We start from the raw sequence: 11,260 nt of genomic DNA, 5'->3' as shown, positions 1-11,260 counted from the left end.
TATATTTAAATATATAAATAAACTTTACTTACTTACTATTTACTTACTTTGGGATATGCCACTGATTATTTCTGACAGGTTTACATTTGCCAAATATTTGTGTTGGTCCGATGAGGATTGGAGAACATACTGTATATAACGTCAGGTTTTTAAAAAAAAGAAATAAAGAGGAAATAGTACTCTTTGTACATTTGTTTTACTGACTATTCTCCAGAAATGTATACCAATAAAAGAACAATTCACAGGGGAAAGCTTGTGTTGACAGGCTACCAGGTGAGGAAATACGGAGTGGGGTAGTCAAAGAGGTGTGTGACCGTGTCAATTGTTCCTATCAAGGTGTCGTCTCAACATGTCTTATCCCGTCGCGTGGTATCCTGTGGTGTTCTGTAATCAAGCATGTAAGATTAATTTGATACAAGCATCATTAGGTGCAATAACCAGAACCTCTGTCTTATTATCATTCAGTTCTAAACAATGTACATTGTTTGATTTCCATCATTTATCTTCAGGGAAGCAAGACAATGTGTGTGAGACTAACCTAGAACTTGTATATGCACAGGATTATCCACCAGTGTCCCAGTAGACGAGTGTTGTGGTGTGGTCATTTGGTTACCATGACGACTGCAGAGCCACCTAACGGACTGTGTCACCGAAACATCAAGTCCCGTCAGCCAGATGAGATCTCTGGTCATGGTATGGCCAATACTATATTTTCATGCTCATCTATTTATAGAAAACATTATTAATTGGTTTTATTGGGTTGTATTGTGAAAATCATTGCATATCTGGTTGATCTGTTCAAAGCTAAAATAACACATTTTATGACACGTAGACTCAAAGTGCTTTACATTTAAAGATAAAATCTTTCTAGGCATGAGCATGAGAACAAAGGTAGCAGAAACAACATACACACACATATATATATATATATATATATATATATATATATATATATATACACTTAAGCATACATCAAACCACACAGCAATAATAACCCCATTTTTAATATTTAAACTAGTAATTATATTAGTTGGATTAATTCATTCAGGTCCAATATGTACAGTATATTGTGCCAGTTAATATTATTCAAGTTATGTTTTTCTCCCTGCAGTTGAAGACCATAATAATGTACAAGAGGAAGATCTAAGACGGTGGCAGAAACATGCACAGGTAACTTGCCCAACAGTCCCTCAATTGTGCTGTTTCTCTCTGTCAAAACTGATAGCTACCACTCACTCTGGTTTATTCAGCAACAAACCTGTACTCATGTGTAGCTTTTACATGTCATGTTTTTAACAGTTATATTAAAAAAATTGAAAAAGCTCTTTCTCCTGTGTGTCTTGTAGAAGGTGAAGGTGAAAGTCCTGCAGCAGGTCCAGGATCAGCTCAGTGATTTACTTGACAAAGCTCTGACTGAGTCCGTCCAGCCTTTAACCCAATTACAGCCAGCGATTAACGGAAAGACGTCCAAAAGATTCTCCTCCAGGTAAAGAGGAGGACGAGGCAACTTCTACTGGCGCACATTTTTCCTCATTGATGTGCGAGTTGTGTTTATCCTCGTTTTTGTTTAAGTTTTCAGAGAATGGATGACGGCAAAGTGTTTATGGACCGGCCTTCGCTGTTGGAGTAAGTGTGAAAGACAAGTCTTCTCCAATATACCATGACCACATATTGTTTTATTTATCAAGCTTTCATTGGAGTAGTATCTTTATAAAATCTGCAATATCTAAATGTAACTCCTATTGTAAGTTCTTATTTATTGTAATTCAGATATATTTTTTACAGTCATTAAACGACAGATAAAGAAACTGCAAACAACTTTATATACATACAGCACTACAGACATTCACATTAATACAACATCAAACTAATTTAACGACAGCACTCCTCCTCTTCATCAGTGAACTATTTGAGATCAACCACATCAGGACCATCTACCACATGTTCATCGCCGTACTCCTCATCTTCTGCCTGAGCACGCTGGCTGTCGACTACATCGACCAGGGCAGGTCAGTGTGACACAGTGTGTGTGTGTGTGTGTGTGTGTGTGTGTGTGTGCGTGTGTGTGTGTGTGTGTGTGTTTACGACAATGACATGTCTCCAGTCCTGTGACCCTGAACTAATAGAAACTCAATTACCCCAAAGCCTTTAAAAACGTATTATCCTTTTCCCTTGTTGCATCCCTTCCTCCCTCCTTCTCTCCCTGCCTGTCCGCTCATCTGGCAGCAGGAAGATAGAGCAATCAATCCCTCTGAGTATTTCTGCTGTTGCTTTGGGCAGCTCTGTAATGATTTGGTTGCTGTTGGCAGTCACGCAGGACTGTGAGCTTAATTCTTATGTTTCTCCAATTCGGGAAACTCGACTGTGTGCAAATTATTCGATACATCCACCCACAGTTGACAGAAAATTGATGATTGGTTGTATTGAATTACACAACCCCTTGGACATGCTGCAGTGAGTGGGTATATTAAATCTATTACTGTTATCACCAGAGGGGTCTCTTCAGATAAATGAATGGGTAAAACATTCAATGCATGTTGACTGGCATTTATTAAAGCCAGTCATGCTGTAATATGATTAAAATGGTTATTCAAAACCCTGTTCAAAGCTAAAACAGACCACAGTGGCAAATAGAGTGCATCCTCTAAATGTCCTTACTAAAGTTGAGTCTTTAAATCTCATTTTAATGCAAATGGGCCCATTGCCTTCCTGATTATAATGCATTTCTTTTATGCAATCTCAGGCTGGTCTTGGAGTTTGACCTGCTGTCCTTCGCCTTCGGGAGGCTGGGGACGGTCACCTGGGCCTGGGTTGTGATGTTTGTCTACACCCTGCTCGTCCCCTACTTCACTCTGGTGTTTTGGGGATCTTTGTACCACAGCTTTCCCTCTAAGCTGGGGCTGTCTCTCGGCACGGGCCTGGTCCTGTTTGCAGTGCAGACCTGTGTACTGGGACTGTTCCCCATCTACGTGGCTGTACACTACCAGCTCCCACCAGCCTCACGCTTAATTGTGATACTGGAGCAGGTGAGTGTTTGTTTGAGGAATACATGCTGTCACATTTGTTGGTTGCAAAGTTGCACAAGTCTTACTGAGTGGAAATGCCATCCACAATAAAGCCTTACTGATACATCAGCATGTATCACAGATGAAACATACTGTTTGCTGATTCGTAACTGCAGTACAGAAATGCCAACAAAATTGTAATGTATAAACCATGACTCTATTACTTTGGTCCATTAGCGTGCATTGAGCATTTTTTAACTGTCTCAATAACCTGCTGAAGACATGTCTTGGTCACAATATTTAATGACGAAATTAAAGAGATGTTTGTTTATGTTATGTGTGAATATTGTGTGATTGATCTAATTACTCCTGCTATTTAGTAGTTGTTTTTCTTAGTTCAGACTCAATTCCACACAGCTGGCAGCAAACAATTAACCAAGCAAAATGGAAAAAAAAAATCTTTAAATATCTACTTCTATTATAACAAAGATGTGATATGTTGTTTCGATGAATAATACAAATGGCTTTTATTGGGGCTATATTTAGCTTACATATTGGATGTAGCAAAGCTTATGAGCCAGTTCAGGCAGCTTCATTCACCTGGCACTCTTTTGCTCTGCTGCTACTGCTGCAGCCGTTACTTCTGTCCATAGGGGATTTCAAAAGCCCCGCCTCCACCTGCAGTCAATCTCTGAGTGTACCCCCTCCCATATAGCAATGAGGTCAGACTCTAGCTGTTGAATTGGAGAATTGACAAAGAATCAGAGCAGCATTGAGGATTCTTCTCGTATAACTAATCCCCCTTTTACACATACAGTAAAGGTACGGTAAGAGCCTTCTGGTGCACTAGTGTGAATGTGATTGGATGTTGCTGCCACCGAACAGCTGACATGAGCACTTCATTGTTGTTCAGTGATTTCAGATAACCAAGTCAGTTTTTATAATTCTAGCAGCTTTCTCCAAGAAAATGTAGGTTGTTACACAGTTTAAAGGTTGTTTAAAGCTAAACAAAGTGTCACATTTCTTTGACTAACACCTGCAGTGTGATTTAAATTTCAGGAACACCCTGTGAAAACACCCTGGCCTGTCGATAAATTATAGTCAATAGAAGTCCAAATTCCAAACACAGCCCTTTATTGTCAGCAACAAGAACATTTCGATAAGAAATGCTTGCTGGCCAGAGATGTGAGTCTTCCAGCTGGAAAGGCACCAAGCGAGAAAGTAGATCTCAGTGTAGCCCATGTTTGAACATCACAGATGTACACTGTAATACCTCCTCATCCTCTTTATCACACCAGCCTCGGTCTCCCAAACCCGTCTTAGTACTATGATCATTTTAGCTCCGTTGGATGAAGTAAGATAATCTTCATCTGAGCTCTCAGTCTAATTATACATTAGACATTTTTACAGTTCCCTGTTGTTGTACTTCCTCCTGATTAATTACAGAAGTGAGCTAAATAATGCATCATTTGGTCGATATACACAGAAACAGAAACATGAGAATGAGGCAACACAAGATGTGGGCTGTTCATTTCACTTTGTCAATTCATGCAATAAAGACAGACAATGAAATTGATACATTGTCTCTCTCCACTGATAACTGTATCACTTTTCCCCAGATTCGATTCCTGATGAAGAGCTACTCGTTTATGAGAGAAACCGCTCCTGTTATCATGAAGAATACACCAAAGGAAGGTACTGTGCTCAATTGTATTGATGTCAGGTGTATTTACTCCTCAGGCAGTATCATTACTCAAAGTGACACTCCCCGACACCAGAGAAAAATGACCTCAGCAGGTTACCTACTGCCTAATAATTCATTCTAAAGTAAAAACTAATAATGAATATACCCATGCAATCAATAACCTCAAGTGTATGCAGCCCCATGATATCCTATCCTCCATGAGAAAACTGTATAGTCATGATTTAAAATGGTAAAATCAGGCAGAGAATAGCTTCAAGTGGTTTTGGAAAGAGATTGAAAATACCTTCCTTTTTTAACACAGAATTTCACAAGCTCTGTTAAATACAATGTGTACTATTTTTAAATTCCATTAAGTAAAGTTGGAGCAAAAACGATTAGAAGCTTTATGACAGACAATTTCACATAATGGCTTAATGATTTTGTGATAAACCCACTATAAAGGCACACAAAATAGTTATTGTTCACAGATGGAGCTGTTAATTGCTGCTATTATGTCACATAATGAAACAAGAGAAATGTCTGAATCATAGACCTTAAATTATAACTATAACAACCAAAACCTTTGAAGAAAACTCTTTTTTTGTAATCATTCAAAGCAACATGAGACTGCTAAAAGATATTTAACTGCCAGCTTTGAGGACTAAAAACTGGACACTCCATTTGTTAGTCAAACTTACTGAATTGTCTTTGCTTTTCAGGAGAAAGTCCAAGATCCCCAACATTTTCCAGCTATCTGTACTTCCTCTTCTGTCCAACACTCATCTACAGGGAATCATATCCTAGGTAAGACATATTGTCCCTTTGACCTGGATTCATTTTGCTTATCTTTCATTATTTTATTTTAATTAGTGATAATACAGTCATGTTAGTGCAAATGATGTTGCCACACACTATCAGGCCTTTTTCAAGTAAGACATTTTGGCATGTCGCAGTTGAAAAAGCACAGATACGTAAAACAATAAAGGCGCTCAATGCAAAATTCAGATCTTATCTCACAGCTTTCAACATGGAGAGAAGCCTGAGCTACCAGCTTGCAGCTTACAGTGCTACTGCTAACACCATGAACAGTGCTAACACCATGTACAGTGCTAACACCATGTACAGTGCTAACACCATGAACAGTGCTAACACCATGAACAGTGCAAACACCTTGTAGCCTACAGTGCTAACACCATGAACAGTGCTAACACCATGTACAGTGCTAACACCATGAACAGTGCTAACACCATGAACAGTGCAAACACCATGTAGCCTACAGTGCTAACATGAGCTAGCCAGCGTGGCACGCTCACGTGCACTAACATTGACTTAACAAGATTTGGGCCAATCATAAGGACTAATAGGCTACCATATATAAGAAAAACAATACAGTAAATATGTGTGTAGTAGTGACTTCCTGTCTGCTTTCTGCAGGAATACCCACATACGATGGAAGTATGTTGCCGTCACACTTGGTATGGTAAGATGAAACTTTATTTGGGCTTTTGAGAGTTCAAGTCATTTTCCCACTTCGGCCTATCACTTTTCAGTCGGATTGTGTAAGAAAAGTTCTTTGTGGGGTCAATGACCTACAAAGGATCTGACCTAGAAGTGCTCAGAGCACTTGTGTATTGTGTGATAACCTGAAGCGATCATAAACTACAGGTGCTTCATAGCTTTAATCTCTTGTATATCAGATCAAACTACAATCTCCAGTTTGTTTGTGCTGATTCTCGAATGTGCTCTATATTTCATTTCCTTTTCCTTTCAACGCTGAATTTGCAGATCTTAGGATGCCTGTTTTACGCCTACTTCATCCTGGTCCGCCTCTGTGTGCCCCTCTTCGGACCTGAGACCAACCAGCCTTTTAGTAAACGAACCATGGTTCTGTCTGTGTTCAACTCAATATTACCAGGTACTGTTCTTTCTACTCTCCACCGATGAGGAACGGGTTCTGGAAGATTATAGGGAAGTCACATTTAAAATAAATGTAAATTAAAGTCATTTGTCAGTTCTGCTTATAACCTCTATTGTCTCTTATCTATGTGAGTCAGCACTGGTTAATATTTCACTTAATATGGAAATAGAGGAAACAAGTCTCTCGTGTTTTGAAGTCAGTGATAATTGATTAAAGATGCTATTATGCATTCAGATATAGGTCTTAAAGCATGGCATGTTTATCACTATAAGTGAATAGCTTTTTGAAGTGGTGACATAAGAGCAGTGTCATGTTACAATTCTTATGAGAAAGCTGGGAGCAGAATAAAAGTGATCCTCATGAACTTCCTCCCTCTCCCTCTCTCTCTCTCTCTCTTTCTCTCTCTCTCTCTCTCTCTCTCTCTCTCTCTGTCTCAGGTATAATGATCCTTCTGCTGTGTTTTTTTGCCTTCCTGCACTGCTGGCTCAACCTCTTTGGGGAGCTGCTGCGTTTTGCTGACAGAATGTTTTACAAGGTGTGTGTCATGGCAGATTTTATGTGGCATCATCTCTCCTGTGAAGACATTATTTTTCAGATGTGCTTGCTTTTCCAGATGGGGGAATTTTGATTGATAACGAGTGAGTTTGCTGCAGGGTGGCCCGATGGTCCCTAAACAGTTAACAACTGTAACTCTTCCATCATTATATTCTATTGAGACAGTTTGCTCCTGAACAAGCCCTGACTTAGTGTTGCGCTCATGTGCTTTGACTGATGTGTTGCTGCAAGTTGTGAATCCAACTGGAAGGTTGATTTATGTATAATAACAGTGAGGTGGAGACAGTGAAGCTCTTCTTTGCTGTATATATATAAATATTTGACGATAATATGGCCACATAGTTTCCTTGACATCTGCTGGCCTATCTCTATGATAGCGCTTTATTTAAATAATAATGATGTGCACCTGACACCACTTATCTGTTTAAATGAGGTTGGACTGTGACAATCACTTTAGATGGAGGATTTGTGTTTTTTACATTACAAACAAAAAACTATACAGCAAATGAGCTCTAGAAACTCTCAAACTCATGATGAGATTTATGCTCATATTAAAAAACAAAACAAACATCAGGCTTGGCTCTTACCAGTATAACTTAGAATTAACAGTATAGTTTGTTTGACAGCAGTCGTCTAAGTGTTTTTTAGACGCCAAAATTGAAGTGATCCATCTCTATTCTGTGTTTTACTTTGAACCACACACTCATTTTACTACCCTGTGTTGATTTTCCAGGACTGGTGGAACTCAACTTCTTTCGCCAACTATTACCGTACCTGGAATGTAGTGGTTCACGACTGGCTCTTTTACTACGGATACAGAGACTTCCTCTGGGTGAGCAGAGTGCCAAACACAGAAAAACTACGATTACATACAATCGATCAAATCGAACAAAACAATAATGTAATCATCAGCATGTCACACGATGAAGTGTGTATCGTAGTCCTGTAATTCCCCGCTGAACCCGCCTGACCTCTGAACTTTGAAACCCTTTCCTTTCTCTGATCACTGCAGCTTTCAAAAAAGAAATTCCGAACAGCTGCCATGCTCTCCGTGTTCATCGTCTCTGCTGTAGTCCATGAATACGCCTTGGGCATGGGATTTGGCTTCTTCTATCCCGTCATGTTCTGTCTCTTTGCCTGCTTTGGAGGTGAGAGTCACATTCATTATTCAGGGAAGAATCTTCACAACGATATCAACAAAAATGATTGGTATTCGGTGCTGCTGGGGGAAAGCTTTTGATCGCATGCATGCCTTTTAAATAAAGGAAGAAAATAAGATGGAGAGAGAAAAAGAGAACGATAAATGTTGCTTGTCTACCTGATTATCGTTGCTGAAATTATAATACTGTCTCTGAATACAATGGCTTGTTAACAATATTTAAATGTTGCCTTCTACATTCTGGACTTCACCTTCAAAGTAAAAACCAGGGATTATTTACTCCTGCACACAATTAATAGCTGTTCTATTACCTCTTCTTCTAGGTATCAATAAGTCGTCATCTGACAAAATTGCATTGCATGCTCGCACTATTTTTCCCAGTCCTTACAAGCATACATCTCAGGCAGATAAACTGTGGCTACAGATAGCCTTCACACAGACAAAACAATCATCAACAACAGCTTTCCTTATGTCGCCCTTTCACAGTGGTGTTTAACTTCACCATGAACGACAAGCGACAGAGCCCCGTGTTCAACGTCATCATGTGGGCGTGTCTTTTCCTGGGTCAAGGTGTTCAGGTGTGTCTGTACTGCCAGGAGTGGTACGCTCAGATACACTGCCCTCGGACAGGGGTATGTACTCCACCTACATGTATACTGCTGGTATAATATATATATATAAGCTTGTTTCATTCATTTGTTTTATATCTGGATGATGCTGATTCCACTCTTTAAGGATAGCTTTACGTTTTATGATACCAGACTTGCTTCTTTCAAATTCAAATCTGACAGGAAGTGCGATTTATGACCCTTTTTTCTGCAGAAGACATAAAGACATTATGTTACGATACTGTGAAATTCATCTGAGAGATGTATTATGTTGTTTGAAGGCTTGAACAACTATCCCTCTATTGAAACACATCAACATCCTTTAAATAAACAGAGCTGGAGATAAATAAACAGACACTGTGTGACAGCGTGAACGAGGATTGTAGCTGCACTACAATGATGTCATCAGACAGCACTTTGACCCCTGTTTCTGAGATACTTATATGGAAAGTAGGCCAGCATGGGAATGAACTTCAAATACAAATAAATAGACTAAAATACTTGGAAAAAAAAGTGACATGTGCTAAATGAAAAAACAAACATGCTATACATAAGTACATCACATGACTTTGTAATTGGACATCGGACAGATATCTGGTGAATCTGACTAACGCCATGCATGAGTATCTGTTACTAAGCCTACGTGTCCACACACATATAAAGTGCATAAACCTGACGACACACCCAACTTACACACATACTTACTGGAAAGACACACGTTGAGTAACAGTAGGTTTGTAAGACTCTGACACGTAAATAACGTTTGATGAAGTCACAGATGTGAAGGATTTGTCTGACAGATGGACACAGATGTACTTAACATACTTATTGCGCATCAATCAGGCATCCTCTAAAGCCAGTGGCGTCATTCACACACACACACACACACACAATGGTTTAATACACATAACTAAAAATAGAAATGACATCCGTTGAATGGGATTATTAAGTGATGATGAATGGATGTTTATGTTTAATCATGCAGATGAGATGTATGAAAGGATTATCGATGATTCCACCATACTTAGACCAATTCTTCGACTCCGTCTCAACAGAATAGCTTCTGGGAGTTGGTGACACCTCGATCCTGGTCCTGCAGCTACCGGAGTTGATGCTGCCTTTTTCCTGGGCTGGATGGATGAATGATGAAAATAATGGAGGTCTGAAAATCATGATGGACTGAACACAGGAGAGAGCAAGGAACTAGAAAGACTTGTAAATATACATTTTATGTATGATTTTCTGCTTTTATTGTGTAAAGATTTCTTTTTTTACTTTTATCTTTATGTTGTTTTTTTAGATGTGCCATGATCTGTATGTTGCTGATCACTCACCTCTGAATTCTTATATAATTTTTAAAACTTATGTTTTATTATTATAATATATTTGTAGTTATAGGTAATACATATTCAGAATGCTTTATAACAATAATCATATCAATAATTACAATAATAACATTTTATAATGACTTATACGGTCTTTATTTCATATTTGCTGGTCATATATAATGCATTTTGTTTCATAATGCCTTTTTAAGTCACTAAGTGATCATTGTTTGCTTTAAGTGAAGTAAAACATTATAATGAATCATTTGTGTGTTCTTGCATAGAATTAATGATATGTAATGCTTAAAGCAAAACATGACCACTTTGAGTAACTTATGACATTATATTGCATCATAACAGTGCTTAAAAGGCATTATAAAAATATTGTAATCTATTAAAACTATGGGAATTATAATACTATAATACTATTATACTTGCAAAACAAATGAAGTAATTATGACAATTGATCTTGTTCATTGTTGTGATTATTTTCATAAAGCATTATTAATATTCATGAGTGACTATATAAATTACTATATTTCTAGAGTGCTATAATAAGTATTTTCTTTATGCATGAGTATTAAAGAAAGGGTTGCCAAACTTTCTTTAAAAGGTATTAAAGGAATATACTGATTTATTTGTATTTGTATCAAGTGTTCATAGAACATCACACTGTAAGCAAACTGTTGCACATTAATTAAAAAGTAGCTTGTTTATTAACAAAGTTTAGAGAACTTGTGTAAATGTTCTGTGTACGGGTTAAACAAGCCGGCTACAACATGTACAAGAGTGAGCTTTAGAAGAGCTTGTTGACCGGTTCAGTCAGACGAGCTGTTCCCCGTTACCAGTCGTAATTTTAAGCTTGGCTAATTGCCTCCCAGCTCAATCTTCATAATTAATACACATGTACAACATGTCATATACACAATAATTAACAGGGGGATAATGGTTACTGTGTATTTTTTAAGTTATAAGCTATCTTAGTTTCTTAACCTTCCTGGATCCA

At 38.2% G+C, this 11,260-nt stretch overlaps 1 protein-coding gene across 1 annotated transcript; it reads left to right on the top strand.

Moving 5' to 3' along the window:
- The first annotated feature begins 614 nt into the window (after positions 1-614).
- Positions 615-10,041, top strand: soat2 (sterol O-acyltransferase 2). Its single transcript, XM_034532239.1, has 15 exons — positions 615-693; positions 1,112-1,170; positions 1,347-1,486; positions 1,573-1,626; positions 1,902-2,009; positions 2,744-3,026; positions 4,625-4,700; positions 5,409-5,493; positions 6,124-6,169; positions 6,475-6,604; positions 7,045-7,142; positions 7,896-7,994; positions 8,175-8,310; positions 8,808-8,953; positions 9,985-10,041. The coding sequence occupies exons 1-15, from the start codon at positions 615-617 to the stop codon at positions 10,039-10,041; spliced, it is 1,596 nt and encodes a 531-aa protein (XP_034388130.1).
- The last annotated feature ends 1,219 nt before the right edge of the window (positions 10,042-11,260 follow it).

The sequence above is a fragment of the Cyclopterus lumpus genome, chromosome 5, assembly GCF_009769545.1.
Source record: "Cyclopterus lumpus isolate fCycLum1 chromosome 5, fCycLum1.pri, whole genome shotgun sequence".
NCBI lineage: Eukaryota > Metazoa > Chordata > Actinopteri > Perciformes > Cyclopteridae > Cyclopterus > Cyclopterus lumpus.
The sequence above is the reverse complement of the archived record's forward strand: the minus strand, read 5'-3'. Positions and strand labels throughout refer to the sequence as shown.